Source organism: Pseudorca crassidens, chromosome 9 (assembly GCF_039906515.1).
Source record: "Pseudorca crassidens isolate mPseCra1 chromosome 9, mPseCra1.hap1, whole genome shotgun sequence".
Lineage (NCBI taxonomy): Eukaryota > Metazoa > Chordata > Mammalia > Artiodactyla > Delphinidae > Pseudorca > Pseudorca crassidens.
This window is the reverse complement of record NC_090304.1, coordinates 53416987-53437177: the sequence shown is the minus strand read 5'-3', so window position 1 is coordinate 53437177 and position 20191 is coordinate 53416987. Positions and strand designations below refer to the sequence as shown.

At 41.7% G+C, this 20191-nt stretch overlaps 1 protein-coding gene across 8 annotated transcripts in view; it reads left to right on the top strand.

Moving 5' to 3' along the window:
- The window catches only part of XRRA1 (X-ray radiation resistance associated 1), a 100217-nt gene that overhangs the window by 24277 nt on the left and 55749 nt on the right, over window positions 1-20191 (top strand). For 6 of the 8 annotated variants that reach the window (XM_067750338.1, XM_067750335.1, XM_067750336.1 and 3 more), the window contains 2 exons: window positions 1544-1641; window positions 6868-7001. The exons of 1 other annotated variant lie outside the window; for it this stretch is intronic. Coding sequence is in view for 6 of the 7 variants with exons in the window: in XM_067750335.1 (XP_067606436.1) it covers window positions 1544-1641; window positions 6868-7001 (232 nt within the window). In the remaining variant the exon portion in view is untranslated. The remainder of the gene's footprint in view (window positions 1-1543; window positions 1642-6867; window positions 7002-20191) is intronic. One more of the 8 variants, XM_067750337.1, reaches the window with a different exon arrangement.

Genomic DNA, 20191 nt, shown 5'->3' with positions numbered 1-20191 from the left:
AACAGGCATATGAAAAGATGCTCATCCTCACTAGTAAATAAAATAGCATCCAAGTACTATTTTCTGCCTATCAAATATTGACAAAAATGAGAAGGACTGATGACTGCCAGCATTGGTAGGGAAATGGGTACTCTCATAATCAAGTGTAATAAATTGGTGCAATATCTTTGGAAGGTAGTTTGGCGATGTCTCTTAACATCGTCTAGTAGTTCCACTCCCAGGAATTTATTCTACAGAAACACACTTGTACAAGGATGTTCATTGGAAACATCCCGAAAGCACATCTTTCTATTAGGCTCTACAGAACATTCCAACTCACAAAACCACCATAGGCCACACTTGACACCAGGTTCACTTAGAAGGCTCTGAGTAATTCCACACAGTATGCCAGCAGCACAGCGTCAGCAGTTCCTCTTCAGTGGAATCCTCACTGCTGTTCATGTAGCCATCCATGAGCCATTCTCTGTGGCCCCTAGCTCAGGGCCAAAACAATGAAACTCTCACTGGGTGGATGCAGGAGCCACTCTGGCTTAGAAACCTTGTTCCCCGTGGGATCAGATAGCTGTTGTAACACTCCATAGACATGGCTCCCAGAGTTCCTGCAAAGGACATGTCCAGTTATAGGCATCACCACACACAGAGACGCCCAAAGTTATAGTGCCCCCTTGAGATCGTTATAGTTCATTTATAGTTTCTCCTAGTCCAGATGTGGTTTACTAACCTGGGGTCATTTTTACCATAGCAATATTGCCTAATAACACAGTGACCATACCATTTGTTTCATGTTACCAAGGGAAGAAGGCTAGAAAGTTAACCCAAGGTCCAGTTCTCAAGCAGAAGGGGAAGAGTGTTCTTAACCTTTTATCCAGATAGTCTAGCGACTATCACTAGGGGAATGGTTAACTAAAATAGGGTATGTCTATACAACAGAACATAATTCAGACATTATGCAGATCTATATGTTTTGACTTGGAACAATCTTTAAGTCATATTGTTAAGGGAAAAAAGCAAGTCACAGTACGTGTGTAGTATGAGTCCCTTTTTGTAAAAAGAAGTTTGTGTGTGTGTGTGTGTGTGTGTGTGTGTCAGTGTCAGTATACACATGAGAAAAGGTCTGGGGTATTGTACATGAAGCTTTGAATAGTTACCTCTAGGTGTTGAGATTAAAGGGAACTTTTATGTTTCTATGTTTTTTAAAGCTTTTTGGTGGGAATGTTTCACTTTTATAACCAGAAATAATAAAGATCATTTTTTAAATGGGCTTTGGAATTAGGCTTAGATTCAGTCCTTGGCCCTTCCACTTACCAGCAATTCTATTTCTAGCAAATCACTTAGCCTAGCTAAGCCTTGGTTTCTTCAGCAGTGGAATGGAAGTAGTAATCCCTATTTTTCAGGGTTTTTAGAGATTTAGTGTCCATGTATGTAAAGCACTTTACACAGTGTCTGGCCTAACGCAGTGGGAACCGAGTAAATGACCACCGTTAATATCTTTCTCTTACGTCCTTCACAAGCCACCGTTTCTCTCTTTCTCCTCCCCCTGTAGAGGCATTTCACACATTTCCAGTCTTAAAGGAACTGGAGCTCGCATTTAATGGCATCAAAACAGTCTACGTGAAGGATGGAGACTTTAAGTCCTTGGAAGTAAGTTGGAGGTAGGGAGTTTTTGGTGCCCACCTGTATCCCTGTAAGGAATGGGTGTAAGGAGTCTACTGATTAAAACTGTTGAGAAGGGGCTCTCTGGGCCTTTATAGCCACCTTGCTTCAGGGTGTTCCTCTGGGGCGGGTGGTGGAGTTGGTGGTGGTAATAAGGGAGTGGGGCTGGTGGAGGTGGTGGCCAGTGGGTGAGAATATATTATACTTATGGCCACGGGGCGTGGTCTTGGAAAATAAATGCCAAAGGTCATGTCCAAAGGAGTCTGTGCAGAGGAGTGATTTTGAATAGAGTACTGTAGGAAGGAGAATTTGAGGGGAGATCTGGATCCAGTGGGGGTTGAGCCATGGAGGTTAAGTGCTAGGCACAGCAAATTGGACCCACTGAACTAGAGGCGTTATGGACCGATTCCAGAGACCCATCCTGGTATGAGTCAGCCAGATTGGTTCTAATGAGCTCGGATAAGGTTATGGGCCATAGGCCCAGGGATGAGTGTGAAATAAAGTAGGGCTGCTATAAGTTCTATAGCAGACTCTTGACATTTGTACATCCACAGCTGTTTTGTATTCACAAATACAAAAAACTTTGTTTGCACTCTTGGCTTTCTCCTAAATTAAATTTCCCATCGTCACGCATTTTCTATACATGTTCTCATACTTCAAGTTAATCACCTCTTCAACATCCATGAAAACTTTAGGATCATTTTTCGCAAAGAAACAAAGCTTTTGTCACCACCCGGGAGTCTGCATACATGGAGAGTAGAGAACAGTAGAGCTGGCTTGAGGTGTGGGGCGGGCATCTGGCCAGGCTCACACACTAAGTAATGGGCTCTTCCCCACCTGTTGGCCTTCTAGAAGAGGGCCTAGCAAAATGTCTCCATGTCATGAGCCTTGGGGTTTACCCCAAAGAGCTGGTAACTTAAATTATTTAATCTACAAACGTCAAGAATCGGCCATTCTTCATAAAAACCTCATTTAACCTGGTCTGGCCAGAGAGAGACCTTCCACAAAACTGAACTTTTAAGAGTTGATGCCCTTTACATGCCAAAGTTTTAAGAAGTTTTAGCCGCTTGGGATGGTAATCTTCCTAAAATGGATTATAAGTCCTTGCATTTTTAAAGCATGCTATACTGAATGTAATGGTACCTTTTCTCCGTGGTTTCCAGCCATATTGAGGATAACAGTGCTTTACTATGATTTCTGACAGGAGTGGTCCTCATGCTTATCCAGGAAGCAAAGCTCTTGAAGGTGCAATAATACAGGGAGAGGGAGAGAGTAAATTTACAACAACTGATGCAATTTTGTGCTAGGTTAAAAACCTAGCACAATACCAGAGTTTATTATAGACAGTGGGAAACTGGTTCCAGATGCTCTAGAGATACAGGGAGCCACTTCCCTCACCTACAGGCCTGGGAGCTTATTATAAGTTTCCATTAATTTTTTATTTTGCTTCTTATAAAAGTAGTTATTGAGCTTCTATATATCATGCATTGTGCCAGGCATCCTACCTTCCTCATCCTTACCATTTCAAACCCCTACTTCAAGTGCCAGTGGGCCACAGGGAGGGGACATGACTACAGGCTCTGACCCCACAGCTGACTTACTGGTTGATCATAATGGACTTTTGGGAGGCCCTACTTCATAGTTTGATAACAACTGATGAAGATTATTTATCCAGCAGACCAGCCCTACCCAAGGGAATTTATTTACATAAGAGAGCAGACCAAAGTCAAGATGCAGAACATAAATGAGAAGAGGAAATCTCCTGGCCAATCATTTGTTTTCATCTCTCTGTGGTTTGAAAGGGTTCTCTAAGAAAAAGGATAAACCTGTCAAATGTCCTGAATTTGCAGCTCATGGCAGTGAATACTTTGATGTGTAATAAAACTTGATGTGACTCAGCAGATGCAGCATCCAAGTTAGGAATCTTCTGTCCTTGTTTGCCAGAAAGGCTGTCACCCAGAGTAGAACTCTTCAGGAGTCAGTTTAGGAAAACAGCTTTGTCATGATTTGATTCTCTGCATACGGGCCTGAAAAAGAGTCAGCTGGAGCTCTGCCCTGAAAGTCAGGAGACCTCGTTTCTAGTCTTGGTCTGCCACTACTTTGCCATACCTCCTCAGCCAAATAACTTACCTCTCTGGAACTTAAGTTTCCCCCTCTGTAAATTCTGGGCCAGCTGTGAAATTCTGCGACCTGCAGTTCTAAGACTATTCGTTTATTTGAGCTGCCCTTACTTCCATAGAGAGCAGATTTGGACCCGACATGAAATAGCCAAAGCAGCCAGAGCAAGGGTCAGCAAACTTTTTCGGTAGGAGGCCAGACGGTGAATATTCTAGACTTTGCGGTCCGTACAGTCATAACTAGTCATAACTGTCATAACTAGTCCACTCTGCTGTTGTAGAAGGAAAGCAGTTGTAGACAATATGTAAGCAAAGGGACAGGGCTGTGTTCCCATAAAACTTTATGATGCTGAAATTTGAATTTTACATAATTTTCATACAATGTTATTCTTTTTGTGCTTTTTTCCTAACCATTTAAAAATGTACAAAGCATTCTTAGCTCACAGGCCATACAAAACAGGCAGCAGGCTGGATTTGGCTTACAGGCCTTTGTTTGCCAATTTCTGAGCTAGAACACTGATGGAACAGCCCAGTATGGTTGGAATGGAGTGAGACACCATAGAGTGTGGTGATAGATGAGCCTGGCGAGGTAACGGAAGAGAGACTGTAGAGAGCCTTAGAGGGACTTTGAATCTTATCCTATGGATAACAGGGGTCCATTGAAGGATTTGGAACTGAGGAGTAATAGGGTCTGAACTGTATTTTAGAAAAACCAGTGTGGCATGGCTGCTGTATAAAGCATGGATTGGAAGAAACAAGTATGAGAGATATTGAGGTAGAATCCATTGCTGACTGTCCACATATGTGTATGAAGGAGAGAATGATCCCCATCTTTATCTATGTTTATCCAAGCCAGCTTTCCAGGTCTTCATCCTTGAAGGCTTCTCTCTCTGCCCCTGCCAAGTGGGATCACCCATTTGTGTGAACTCTCAAAACTTGGAATTTACTGATGGCAGCATGAACTCGGCATTCCTTTTGTGCTGGGCATCTTTCATGGCCTGTGCAGTCCTATCAAGCCCTCTGTATACCATGGACTCTAGTCATACCCAAACCATTTGCAGTTCTCAGAATAAGGAAGGCTGCCTCCTGGCTTCTATACATGCCACTTGCTGTGCTATATGTCTTTTTGTCCTTAACAATTTGGTGAATACCGACTAGTCTCTGAGGACAGCTTAAGCATCACCTGCTCCGTGAAGCCCGTCTGGACCCCCTGGTGGAGCTCAAACATCTATCCCAGCAGCATTGCTACTTAAACAGACACATATATGTATCTAGCTGCCCAATTAGGCTGTGAGCTCACACAGGGCAGGGACTGGTTCAAAGTAAGCCTTCAGTATAGGGGCCTTGAATGGAGGGATTGTGATGACCATGACAGCCAACACTAAGCATTTATGGTGCACTAGGCTTCATGCTAAAGGCTTTACCTACATAATTCCTCATAAAAATCCATTATTATTTCCACTTTATAGATAAGGAAACTTGGTTAAGTATTGATAATTTGCCCAAGATCACACAATTAGCCAGGACTGAAACCCAGGTCTACAGAGCCTGTCAATTAAGTACTAAAGTGGAGTACCAAACCCAGTCCTCCTCCAGCAATGACCTGCAGTCAGTTGTGTATGTGTGACTGACTGTATTTCACTGAAGTGGTGGACCAGAAACCTTGTCCCTGCACCAGTGGGATAAGATGCGGAAACTGGCCCCATTCAGTAGGCGTCTATGGGTGTGTGTTGGTGGAGGTATTACCGAGTACTGCTTGCCACACAGCAAGCCAATAAATTGAGAGATAAGGTGTTAGGGCAAGGAATAGCGACTTTATTTGGAAACTCAGCAGACCAAGAAGATGGTGGTCTAGTGTCCCAAAGAACCATCTTGCCTGAGTTAGAATTCAGGCTTCTTTTATACTAAAAGAGGAGGGAGTAAAGTCTAACATTTCCTGGTTCTGGTCAGCCTCCGGAGGGGATGTGTTAATTTCTTCCTTCCTGCAGTCATTCACAGGTGGGCCTGGTCAGGATGTTTCCTGTGAGATAAAGGTATTTTAGCTTAATGCTCATTACCTGGGAGGTGGGGTTCCCAGAGATGGGCCATTACGTATAATTTAAGCTTATAGGCAACATTCCTTTAGTGATTAACTTGTGATAGAGTACAAAGGTTCTTCCCTATTACAGAGGGAGAGGGAAGGGAGCAGACTTGTACATAAGAGCTAAAGTGAGTGTCCAGAGAGGCTCTTCTAGAAGAGGGAGACCAGAGACTGGGGTGATATAATTTATCACAGTTGCCTTTGTCTTTGCAGAGAGAAACTCAGTTTCCTGACTGGTCTCCTAACTCAAGTCAACTATCTCATGAATCTAGATGGCTAGTTAGAAAGTGCTTTATGATGAGGTGTCAGTTTGGGTCATTGTCCTAATAAGCCAGTTCATTTCAGCTGGTTTTTTAATGTGCATCTACTATGTGCCAGGTACTATGCTAGATTATAAGGATACATCGATACAGTGACAAGGTGCTTCACCTCAGAGAGTTTATAGCCTAGTCCACCACTGTGTGCCAGCACCTGCTCAGCACATCCATGTACCAGTACCTTATTCCTCAGGCTTATGTCCAGTTATCACAGTTACCTGGCTGACTGTGAGCAGTAACCTCAGAACAGTCTAGCTAAAGCACTCAAAGTCAGGAGGGAGAGATTCCATCTGGCTGGGGAATTAGGAAAGGTTTTATAAGGAGGCAGCTTTTGAACTGGCCTTTTAGGACTTGGATTCAGATACATGGAGAAAGGGCATTCCTGAGTGAAAAGCTCAAGCAAAGATCTCTACATGGGGTGTGGCAAGGAATGGGGAGCAGTCACTTTGGCCAGCACCATGGGGTAAACAAAGGCTTGCAGTATGGGGGCTGAGGCTGGCAAATAGGTTGGACATAGTAGAATGACTCTAGTAGACCTTGAAAGTTAATCCTGAGAGTCAGGAGGGTTTTAGCCTGTGGGCGATGGGCCCTCCTGGAAGGTTAAAAAAAAAAAAAAAAAAATCCAGCTCCCACCTCATGTATGAGCATCATTGTCACGAGTAGTGCTTCTATTTCCCCATCTTATATCTTTGTGCCATAGTTCCTGGACCTTTCCTTCAACAGCCTCACTGCGGAGGCCATCTGTGATCTGGGGCTTCTGCCACACCTCCGTGTCCTGCTCCTCACAGGCAATGGGCTCACCTCCCTGCCACCCAATTTGGCTGTTGCAGAGCAGTAAGTTCTACATCCCGGAGTCTGTCCCATGTGTTTCCCTCCTGAGCCTTTGTCTGGGTACATGTGTCCAAAGAAATAGTCCAAAGCAGCTCAAAAGGTCTGTAAGGACAGGCTGTGAGTGCTCAAAGCAGGTAGAATGCCACCTACTGAAGCTCCCAGAAAAGGCACTGGTGGGAACAGAGCCCCAAAGATTCGGGAGGCCTCAGCTGGGTGTCCCACACTCCTCTGTGCTATTAGGAGAGACGCCGGTGTCTGGAGAGTCACTTTCCCTCCCTCTGATCGGTCACTGGTAAGTTGTGGCTATTGCTCTTGCCAGACTGTTCCCCTTCAGGAACCCTCTAAATAAGATTTGCATATTCCCATTCTGCACATTTGCTGAGCCATGCCTTCTGGCCAGAATGTACTGGTCTTTCCTCGCTTAATAATAGCAATGAGTCTGTCATACAGAGTGAAGTAAGTCAGAAAGAGAAAAACAAATACCGTATGCTAACACATATATATGGAATCTAAAAAAAAAAAAAGGTTCTGAGGGGGAAGGGTAAGCTGGGATGAAGAGAGAGAGTGGCATGGACATATATAACAAAATATAAAATACCAAATACAAAATAGATAACTAGTGGGAAGCAGCCACATAGCACAGGGAGATCAGCTCAGTGCTTTGTGTCCACCTAGAGAGGTGGGGTGGAGTGGGGGAGGGAGACGCAATAGTGAGGGGATATGGGGATGTATGTATATGCATAGCTGATTCACTTTGTTACACAGCAGAAACTAACACAACATTGTAAAGCAATTATACTTCAGTAAAGATGTAAAAAAAAAACAAAAACAAATAACATATAAGGATGTAATGTACAGCACAGAGAAAATAGCCAATATTGTATAATAACTTTATGTGGAGTATAATTTATAAAAATATCAAATCACTATGTTGTACACCTGAAACTAATACAATATTATAACTAAACTAAAAATTTTAATTTAAAAAAAAATAATAACGATACATGTGTAATGCTTACTATGTGTCAGACAATACTCTTCTGTCACACTAAACATATACTAACTCATTTAATCCTCACAACCCTATGAGGTAAGTGCCCTATTATTATCCCCATTTTATAGATGAGGAAATTGAGGCACAGATAGGTTACATAACTCAACCAGAGTTACAAAGCTAATAAGTGGCAGAATCTGAACCAAGTCCATCTGACTCCAGAGACCCTGCTTACGACCATTACATTCTCTTCTTATGTAGATTCTGTACATATTCCGAGGGCTATCTCAGACCGTCCTCTTTTCCCTATGAGAAGCCTTCCCATATTAACCATTTGTAAGTGTACAATTCAGTGACATTAAGTACATTCACATTGTTGTGCAACCATCACCATCATCCTGCTCCAAAACTCTGTTCATCTTGCAAAAATTCCATCAGCTTTGACTGATGGATATGACCCTCTTAAGAAGAACACCACAGAAGCAAGAAGAACTACAGTCCTGCAGCCCGTGGAACAAAAACCACACTCACAGAAAGATAGACAAGATGAAAAGGCAGAGGGCTATGTACCAGATGAAGGAACAAGATAAAACCCCAGAAAAAAAAACGAAGTGAAATGGAGATAGGCAACCTTCCAGAAAAAGAATTCAGAATAATGATAGTGAAGATGATCCAGGACCTCGGAAAAAGAATGGAGGTGAAGATTGAGAAGATGCAAGAAATGTTTAACAAAGACCTAGAAGAATTAAAGAACAAACAGAGATGAACAATACAATAACTGAAATGAAAACTGCACTAGAAGGAATCAATAGCAGAATAACTGAGGCAGAAGAATGGATAAGTGACCTGGAAGACAGAATAGTGGAATTCACTGCTGCGGAACAGAATAAAGAAAAAAAAATGAAAAGAAATGAAGACAGCCTAAGAGACCTCTGGGACAACATTAAACACAACAACATTCGCATGATAGGGGTCCCAGAAGGAAAAGAGAGAGAGAAAGGACCCGAGAAAATATTTGAAGAGATTATAGCCAAAAACTTCCCTAACATGGGAAAGGAAATAGCCACCCAATTCCAGGAAGCGCAGCAAGTTCCATACAGGATAAACCCAAGGAGAAATACGCCGAGACACATAGTAATCAAATTGGCAAAAATTAAATACAAAGAAAAATTATTGAAAGCAGCAAGGGAAAAATGACAAATAACATACAAGGGAACTCCCATAAGGTTAACAGCTGATTTCTCAGCAGAAACTGTACAAGCTACAAGGGAGTGGCATGATATACTTAAAGTGATGAAAGGGAGGAACCTATAACCAAGATTACTCTACCCAGCAAGGATCTCATTCAGATTCAATGGAGAAATCAAAAGCTTTACAGACAAGCAAAAGCTAAGAGAACTCACCACCGCCAAACCAGCTCTACAACAAATGCTAGAGGAACTTCTCTAAGTGGGAAACACAAGAGAAGAAAAGGACCTACAAAAACAAACCCAGAACAATTAAGAAAACGGTCACAGGAACATACATATCGATAATTACCTTAAACGTGAATGGATTAAATGCTCCAACCAAAAGACACAGATTGGCTGAATGGATACAAAAACAAGACCCATATATATGCTGTCTACAAAAGACCCACTTCAGACCTAGGGACACATACAAACTGAAAGTGAGGGGATAGAAAAAGATATTCCATGCAAATGGAAATCAAAAGAAAGCTGGAGTAGCAATACTCATATCAGATAAAATAGGCTTTAAAATAAAGAATGTTACAAGAGACAAGGAAGGACACTACATAATGATCAAGGGATCAATCCAAGAAGAAGATATAACAATTATAAATTATATGCACCCAACATAGGAGCACCTCAATACATAAGGCAACTGCTAACAGCTATAAAAGAGGAAATCAGCAGTAACACAATAATAGTGGGGGACTTTAACACCTCACTTACACCAATGGACGGATCCTCCAAAATGAAAATAAATAAGGAAACAGAAGCTTTAAATGACACAATAGACCAGATAGATTTAATTGATATTTATAGGACATTCCATCCCAAAACAGCAGATTACACTTTCTTCTCAAGTGCACACAGAACATTCTCCAGGATAGATCACATCTTGGGTCACAAATCAAGCCTCAGTAAATTTAAGAAAATTGAAATCATATCAAGCATCTTTTCTGACCACAACGCTATGAGATTAGAAATGAATTACAGGGGGAAAAAAGGTAAAAAACACAAACATGGAGGCTAAACAATACGTTACTACATAACCAAGAGATCACTGAAGAAATCAAAGAGGAAATCAAAAAATAGAGACAAATGACAATGAAAACATGATGATCCAAAACCTATGGGATGCAGCAAAAGCAGTTCTAAGAGGGAAGTTTATAGCTATACAACCCTACCTCAAGAAACAAGAAAAATCTCAAATAAACAATCTAACCTAACACCTAAAGGAACTAGAGAAAGTAGAACAAACAAAACCCAAAGTTACCAGAAGGAAAGAAATCATAAAGAGCAGAGCAGAAATAAATGAAATAGAAACAAAGAAAACAACAGCAAAAATCAATAAAACTAAAAGCTTGTTCTTTGAGAAGATAAACAAAATTGATTAACCATTAGCCAGACTCATCAAGAAAAAGAGGGAGAGGACGCAAATCAATAAAATTAGAAATGAAAGAGGAGAAGTTACAACAGACACGGCAGAAATACAAAGCATCCTAAGAGACTACTAGAAGCAACTCTGTGCCAACAAAATGGACAACCTGGAAGAAATGGACAAATTCTTAGAAAGGTATAACCTTCTAAGACTGAACGAGGAAGAAATAGGAAATATGAACAGACCAATCACAAGTAATGAAATTGAAACTGTGATTAAAAATCTTCCAACAAAAGTCCAGGACCAGATGTCTTCACAGGTGAATTCTATCAAACATTTAGAGAAGAGCTAACACCCATCCTTCTCAAAATCTTCCAAGAAATTACAGAGGAAGGAACACTCCCAAACTCATTCTATGAGGCCATGATCACCCTGATACCAAAACCAGACAGAGACTACAAAAATAGAAAATTACAGACCAATATCACTAATGAATATAGATGCAAAAATCCTCAACAAAATGCTAGCAAACAGAATCCAACAACACATTAAAAGGATCATACACTGTGATCAAGTGGGATTTATCCCAGGGATGCAAGGATTCTTCAATATACGAAAATCAATCAATGTGATACACCATATTAACAAATTGAAGAATAAAAACCATATGAGCATCTCAATAGATGCAGTAAAAGCTTTTGACATAATTCAACACTCCAGAAAGTGGGCATAGAGGGATAAAAACTCTCCAGAAAGTGGGCATAGAGGGAACCTACGTCAACATAATAAAGGCCATATACGACAAACCCACAGCAAACATCATTCTCAATGTTGAAAAACTGAAAGCATTTCGTCTAAGATCAGGAACAAGACAAGGATGTCCACTCTCGCCACGCTTATTCAACATAGTTTTGGAAGTCCTAGCCACGGCAATCAGAGAAGAAAAAGAAATAAAAGGAATACAAATTGGAAAAGAAGAAGTAAAACTGGCACTGTTTGCAGATGACACGATACTATACATAGCGAATCCTAAAGATGCCGCCAGAAAACTACTAGAGCTAATCAATGAATTTGGTAAAGTTGCAGGATACAAAATTAATGGACAGAAATCTCTTGGATTCCTATACACTAATGATGAACAATCTGAAAGAGATATTAAGGAAACACTCCCATTTACCATTGCAACAAAAAGAATAAAATACCTAGGAATAAATCTACCTAGGGAGACAAAAGACCTGTTTGCAGAAAACTATAAGATACTGATGAAAGAAATTAAAGATGATAAAAAAAAGAACACCAGATAATTCCCTGGATTCCAAACATATTCCTTTTTGCCCTCAAGGTATAGCAGCCGTCATACCTATTGTTGATAGTCAATATCAGTCACCTAGCCAATATCATAAACCCCTGTTTTCCTGCCTGTTGATTCAGTGGAATGAGCAGCCCAAGTGGCCAGTAGTGAACTTAATTTCCAGTTAAGTGGAACTATTCTTGTGTCCCCTGTAAAAGTATTCCTCCGTAGGAAACTAAAACCTCTAACTCAAGAGCTCAAAGCTGCAGGAATTACAAGCTGCAAGTGGATTGTTGTGTATAATTATAAGAGGAGCTGCTTTCATTTTCATTCATTCATTCCTAGGCCCTTATGCTCTGGTTGTGAGAAAAACAGCATCAGTCTTGGTTGCTAGTTTGTGTGACACTCCATCCTGTAAGTCCACACCCAAACCTCACAGTGGGTAGTTTGCTAGCTAGTGCAATAAATAAGTTGTCAAAAGACTATCTTGACATTCTATTAGGTCAGCTACTTCTGCGTGATGGAGTATATGGTAAAAAATTAAACTCCATGTATGTGAGCCCATTCTTGTACTTCTTTGCCATGAATTGTGTTCCATGGTTAGAAGCAATGTTATATGCGCTACCAGAATAATGAATAAGACATTCTTGAAGTCCACAGATTGTGATGCTGGCAGAACATTGTGGTCAGGGATGAAAAATCCATATCTCAAATACATATTTATTTCAGTAAGAAAAAAAATCACTGCCCTTTTTATGAAGGCAGGTGTGCACTGTAGTCATCCTCCTACTGGGTGACTGGCTAATCCTCCCAGAAATGGTGCCATGTTAGGGGCTCAGCATTGGCCTCTGCGGGTGCTCGGTAGGGGTGGTAGGCAGATGTGCTTTGTTGAGGGTGAGTGTGTAGCCTCCTTCCCTGCTGCCAAGGCCATTTTGCAAGCACCAGGGTATCCAGCTGACATTCATGGAATGGGTCATCTTGTCCACCTGATCACTGAGAGTCTCCTCTGCAGTGGAAGTCTTTGGGAGCATTCACATGGGATAGAAATAGTCCTTACACATCCTTTTCATCCTGAGAGGTCTGTTCACATGATTTCCCCTCAGACCTCCCTGTCAGCAGTTTTACATTATTTTTTCCAAACTTTGACTCTTCAGCTAAACCACTGCCCATGAATCAGCATAGACCTGTACTTCTGGCTATCTCGCCAACCAAGGAAAATGAACAATCAGATATGTTGCTCTAGGTTTTACATATTGGGAGGATTTCTCCTCCCCTGTCTTTCAGAGCCACCTTTGTATGGAGTTATAATCCTGCAACAGTCTGGTTTTGGTTAGTATCAGCATATCATGCAAAATCATTTGTAAACCTAGCTGCAGATTTTTCTCCTATACCCAGTGGTCATAGGACGTTTGTTATGGGTTGATGGAGAAGTAACAGTACAGCAGGAGTAGGTATCACAGGAGTCTAAGCAATATTAGTTCATGCAACTTTTCCAGGTTTGCTTGAGCCTGATCTCTAATGTTGCTTTCATTTGATGAGGGAGTTCTGCACATTCAGTTCATGTTGAACAGCTCAGGAGGCATGGTCGCCTTGGTGTCCCATGGTCAGGTGTTCAGTCTCTACCAACATGCAGTAGTAAGCCAGAAACTGTTTTTCATAAGGAAAATAGTTGTCTGCAGAATAGAGTATAACTTTGCTCAAAAATGTTTCTGTAATTGGTGCCTTTAAAAGGCTCTATTCATAGAATGAGCAACCATTAATTTATCATCCAAACCAAGACATAGTTGAGGGGGAAAAGTACCACTATTAATTATTTTGGGATAACAGGTGAAAACTCAGACTGTCCTTGAAAACCAGGATGTATGGTAACCCTATCTATGCAGCCTTAAGACATTTACAGCACAGCTGGACCTACCGAGTAATAACACCCAATACCCTTGGCCAAAGATATAATGCCCAAAAAGCAGCTTGCATGGCAGTTGGACTTGTTGCAGAGCCTTGCCTTGCTCTGGATCCCACACAAAACTGGCAGCCTCAGTAAATGGAGCAGAATAGCACAAATGTTTTATGCGTAGCTGCCCAAATCAGAAAAGGCCAACAAAGCTTTGTGCCTTTTTCTTAGTAGCAGGTGGTGAAAGGTGTCTTTCACATTGGAGGTATATTCTAACATGCTCCAGATACCGGGACATCAAGGAAATTAATCAAGGTGTCAGTTCCTTGAATTTTTACAAGGTTTACCTCCATCCTGTGGCACACTCCATACTGAGGCATCTGAGGTATTTGAATTTCCTGCCCATCAGCTCCAATCAACATGGTGTTCTGTGGAATACCAAAATAATCAAGATCCCTGTGCAATAGATTATAATAGGGCTAAAGAGTTGATGTAGCCCCCAAAGAAGAGAACAAAGGTATACTGCTGTCCCTGTCAGGCGAGAGCATATGGCTTCTGGTAGTTCTTGTTCATTGATAAAGAGAAAGAAACATCTGGCATGTCCTTAGCTGTATCACAAGTGTTAGGGGCTGTGTTAATGTGCTACAGTTAGAAGAGTCTACATATGGAACAGCAGCTGAAATTGGAATCACCACTTGATTGAGTTGATAGCAATCTACAGTAATTACTCAAGACCCGTCTTCTGTACAAGCCAAATAAACAAGTTAAACAGGGATGTCATAGGACTTATTATCCTTATCCCTTTCCAGTGTTTAGTGTTTGCAGTAATCTCTGCTATTACCTCTGGGTTGTGGAATTATTTTTGGTTTACTGTTTTGGAAGCAAAATTCCTAGGGCTTCGATTTGGCCCCTCCTATTATAATAGCCCTTGCTTTTTTGGTCAGTAAAACAAGTGTGGTTATTCTGTCAGTTGCTTAGTATGTCTGTTTATACATTCAGGAACTGGGGATATAACCACACAGTAGGTTTGTGACTTCACTGGGTCCATTCACAGGCTAAATTTCCATTCTCCCATCAGATCTTGACAATCCCCCACTTTGCATGGTGGGCCACCCATGCCTTTCATATCCCCAGACATTAACACCAATCTGTAGATATTTTCTAGTAACTAGTAATTCTTGAAAGCATTGTTCATTAGAACTTTCTGTAATGTTGGAAATGTTCTATATCTGCATTGTCCAGTATGGTAGCCACTAGTCATATTGAGCACTTGAAATGTGGTTAGTGTGACTGAGGAGCTGAATATTTCATTTTATGAAGTTTAATTAGTTTTAATTTAAATGTAAATAGTCAGGAACTGAATGAGAGACCATGACTCTCCCTTCGGGCAACTCAAATCACTTTTTTTTTCTCACCAGATCTAGAGTTTTTGGTTATATAGATCACCAATAATTCCAAATCGTGTTAATTCATTTACAGAAATTGAAGTTGGTTGAAGCTAGTTTTCAATCCCTGCAAGGAACACACTGTTTCTAGTTCACACTTCTTCCTAGGATTTAGTCCTCCACTGCCCTAACTTAAAACAGGGGCAGTTGATTAGGGCTCCCTTTCTGTGGCACACCCTGGACTCCAATTTTTGGCCTCCTGGGCTAACAAGGTTGTCAGAATCTCTGCTCAGCTTCTTAGCCTCTCATCCACTTCTGTAGTTAGCAGGGAGCCGTAGGGGAAAAGTGGCCCCAAATGGTACATGAATCCCTTTGGGTTTCCTCCTTCTTCTAAATCTTGGTCCCCCAACTTTTCACAGCTTGTTAGTTCCCAGATGTCTTAAAGAAGATTATTTTTAATGTATCTATTTTGTCTGGATTTTAGAATTTATACTTAGGGGAGAGTTGCCTCATGTTATTTAGTCTGCACGACCCAAAGCTTTTCCATTTATTTTGGCCAGGTGCCTAGGTGCCTGGTATGGAACCATTTTAAAATAAACTAAACTAGCTGGATATTTTAGGAAACACTCTGACAATCCAAATTTGGGCTAGAGTTTTCAAGAGGACCAGCCTGCCCTCGCCCCTCCCCTTCTCTGTTCACTCCAAGGCAGTTTTCCCCTGGTTGTGGGATGAGGGGAATGGGTTTAGTTCTGGTTCACTCTCTCCTGAGGGTACCTCTCTTTAGGATCCCAGATTCATGTGGGGCGTCTCCAATTACATGCCAGCCTTTGTATAAGATCAGCAAATATCCTTAAGGCAAAAGTGGCTTCTTGTGCTCAGTTTCTGTCTCTAGAGTTTTAGATTTTAGCACACTACTTCCTTACTGTCTTTGCATCTCTTACATGGTTTTATTTATTTATTTTTAAAATTTTTATTGGAGTATAGTTGATTTACAATGTTGTGTTAGTTTCAGGTGTACCACAAAGTGAATCAGTTATATGTATACACATACCACTCTTTTTTAGATTCTTTCCCCATATAGGTCATTACAGAGTATTGAGTAGAGTTCCCTGTGCTATGCAGTAGGTCCTTATTAGTTATCTATTTTACATATAGTAGTGTGTATATGTCAAGCCCAATCTCCCAATTTATCCCTCCCCCCTCCTTTCCCCCTTGGTAACCATAAGTTTGTTTCGCCATCTGTGACTCTGTTTCTGTTTTGTAAATAAGTTTATTTGTACTCTTTTTTTAGATTCCACATATAAGTGATATCATATGATATTTGTCTTTCTCTGACGTACTTCACTCAGTATGGCAATCTCTAGGTCCATCCATGTTGCTGCAAATGGCATTATTTTGTTCTTTTCTATAGCTGAGTAATATTCCATTGTATATATGTACCACACCTTTTTTATCCATTTATCTGTCGATGGATATTTAGGTTTCTTCCATGTCCTGGCTGTTGTAAATAGTGCTGCAATGAACATTGGGGTGCATGTATCTTTCCAAAGTATGGTTTTTCTCTGGATATATGCCCAAGAGCAGGATTACTGGATCATGTGGTAGCTCTAAATGATGGGTCTTTTTTCTTTTTATACTTTATTCATCATTCTAGTTGTTTTCAAGTGGAAAGTCTTATCACATAAAATAAGGCAAGTCTCCACCACGCTGCACTTCCTAGTTCTTTACATATAAGAAAAGGAGAATAAATGTACTCCTGCTTACATCAGAGTATCAACTGAAATAATTATGCTTTGAAAGCGATGAGACTCCAGACAACTACTATTGTCATTTCCTCCCTGCACACCTGTCCACACTCAGTATGCTCTATGGATTCCCCTTTTCTGCCAATCTCTTAAATCTTGGTGGTCCCCCATTGTCCACTCTCAACCCACCGTTTTTCTTAATCTTTACAGTCTTTCTTAGTGGTCTCATCCCTTCCCAAGTCTTAGTTATTTCTCTACTTCACTTCTGTCTTCTGAGCTATACGCGTACGTATCCTGCTTATCGTACCAAACTCATCAGACACATGCCCATGCCAACATCTCCTCCTCCTGCGTCCCTGTCCTCAGTGGTGGGCACTGCTCTTCATCTGCTGTGCAGTTGTGCAGGCTAGAAACACGGTCAGCAGCCTGAATTCTTTCCTTCCTCACCTTGCACATCCATTCAGTCGCCAGATTCTGTGAATTGTACTTCCTAAATTTTTCTTAAACTTGCCCTTTTCTGTTACCCTCCTGTTTGGTCTCAGTCTCCAGTTTCTCACCTCCCAGTCCATCCTCACCATCAGCCAGAGTGATGTTTCTAAAATGCACATCTGATTCTATCACCGCCCTGCTTAAAGTCCTTCAGCAGCTTCCCAACATTCTAAACTCCATTAACATTGATTACAAGGCTTTTCACTACTTGACTCTGCCTACTTCTCCATCCTCTGTTCTCCTTTTTTCCATTTCACAACATACCTCATCTACTCTGAACTATTTATATCTCCATTTCCGGGTAGATCATGGTCTGTCTGGGTGAGTTAGGGGAATCATATTTGACCTACTCCATCTTTAGACTGCTCTCTTACTTGTTTTGACTGACAGCTGATACTTTGCCTCTCCCATTAGGCCTATTCCCTTTCCCCCTTGGACCTCAAGAGTCGGCTCTCAGGCTTGACCAGCACGGAGCAGAGGGGCAGTGTGACCTCCTTTTTTCTCATCACTATCTTCCTAATAATGCCACTTGAAAGAGCACTAGCTTTTAGCAGCCACATTGTAAGTCCTTTCTTACACAAGTAAGCTGTTAAGCCATGTCTCCCGCATCCTGTGTTTGCATGGTGGGTTTTCTGTATCTTATCACAGAGGCTGAACTGAATTTGAACAAACATTAGTGTTTGCTAAATTTCGTCTTGTTTGCTATAGTCCTTGGTCTAGTCTGTTGAACAATAATTTTAGCCTAATCCAAAGTCTTACAATGTAAAGTAAAAGAAATCCTTTTCCATCATATAGATAGAGGGAGGAACTGACTAGGCCCAGAGATGCTTGACACCAACTAGAAATCACACAGCAAGCAAAGCAGCAGCACCACCAGAACCAGAGCCCAGGGCCTCTGATCCCTACTCCTACGCTTTTTCTAAAATGGGACATGAGTTCCCATTCCTGAATGGGAATCCAACCACTGGGGCATACTTCTACCTGCTAAAAAATTCCATTAAAGCTATCAGATTTTAGGGGCTTCCCTGGTGGCGCAGTGGTTGAGAGTCTGCCTGCCGATGCAGGGGACACGGGTTCGTGCCCCAGTCCGGGAAGATCCCACATGCCGCGGAGTGGCTGGGCCCGTGAGCCATGGCCGCTGAGCCTGTGCGTCTGGAGCCTGTGCTCCGCAACGGGAGAGGCCACAACAGTGAGAAGCCCGCGTACCGAAAAGAAAAAAAAAAAAAGCTATCAGATTTTAAATCGTATCAATTCCTTTTGCCAAGAGAAGGTATAATAAAAATAGCACTACTCTGAACAGCTGGAAACCTCGGTTTCTCCATTACTGACAGACGCCTGCCACTTCAAAAAGCTCTTCTCCCAAAACTGCCACAGGAAGGGCTCACTGAGGGAGTCTGATGCTTTCCTGTGAAGCTTTGCATCTTGTCTTCCTCACCTACCTATTGATGGCCCCCCTATTTTAAGACATCTATTTTAGAGACAGAATGAAACTTCTCTATGTTATAATTAGAGTTGAACTTTAAAAAGGTTTGTTTCAGGGCTTAAGAGGAATTTTTTGAAGGCTTATTTCTTAGCTGTTTCATATTCCACTGGAGTAAAATAAAGATTGGCCAGTTATTTATAAATCAACAGAGCTTCTGGGCACTGTCCTGTAATTGCTTTCAGGTAGATTAAAATGTCAGTGTATGAAAGTTGGTCCTTTCAGGAAGAGGAAAAGTCATCCATGACCCGGAAAAGTACCATGAACTAAAGGCTTCTTTCCTTCTCTGTTGAGTTTCTCTGGTCTTTGGACTTGAAACCTCTTCCCCCACACCTTGCCAGGGCTCTTTCGGAAACCATATCTGACCTTTGCCTTTTTTTTTAGTCAGAACTATCATGGTTATAATCTACAGAAATCCATCAATATTAGAGTAACAAAAAAGGAGGAATTTACTCTAAGAACAATGGGGCATCTAACAGCCATGCCTTAGGGACATACTGAATGTAGGTCCTGAGCATTGTGGAAGAGCCCAGAAGTTCTGTCTCTCAGCTTTCACATATGCTCGTCTCTGTGACTCGCTCCATTTGTCTTTACAGGTGAGCACCTGTCTCTCTCTGGGCCCCGTGATGGGCTACACATGACTGGCCAGAGCTCCTAAAAATATTACAGCTCCAGCCACAAAGCAATGATGTTTCTCCGGTTCCTCTCCCTCTCTCGCAGTTCTTAAGAACATGGCAAACTCCCTCTCCATTCTTTTTTTTTTTTCGGCCACGCCATGCAGCTTATGGGATTTTAGTTTCCCAACCAGAGATCAAACCCAGGCCCTCAGCAGTGAGAGCATGGAGTCTTAACCCTTACCCGCTGGACTGCCAGGGAATTCCCTCCCGCTCCATTCTTCATGGTTTAGCTTAAACACTGCCTTCCCTGAGTCCTCCACACCGGGGTCGGTGACTCCCATCACGCTTCATGCCTGCCTCTGCTGTGGCATTTGTCTCACTGTGTGCTGTGCATCCCCCTCCTCCACGAGACTCTAATAAGCACCTTGAGAGGGGGATGTGTTCCTTTTCTCTTTGTATTCCCAGTCCCTGGCTCCACAAATACGTGTTGAAGAAATTCATGAATGTGAATGAATGAATGAATCACTGCACGGCTGGCTATATGCTGTCTTGAAATTCATCTTTGAGATATTCCTGCCTTTAGGTGTACTCTTACAGTCCTTTTGGACTTTTGAACTCATTGCCTACCTTTGTCAAGTTCTCTCCAGCCCAGCCAACAGCTACCGTTCCACTTCCCCACCCTTTAATCCACAGA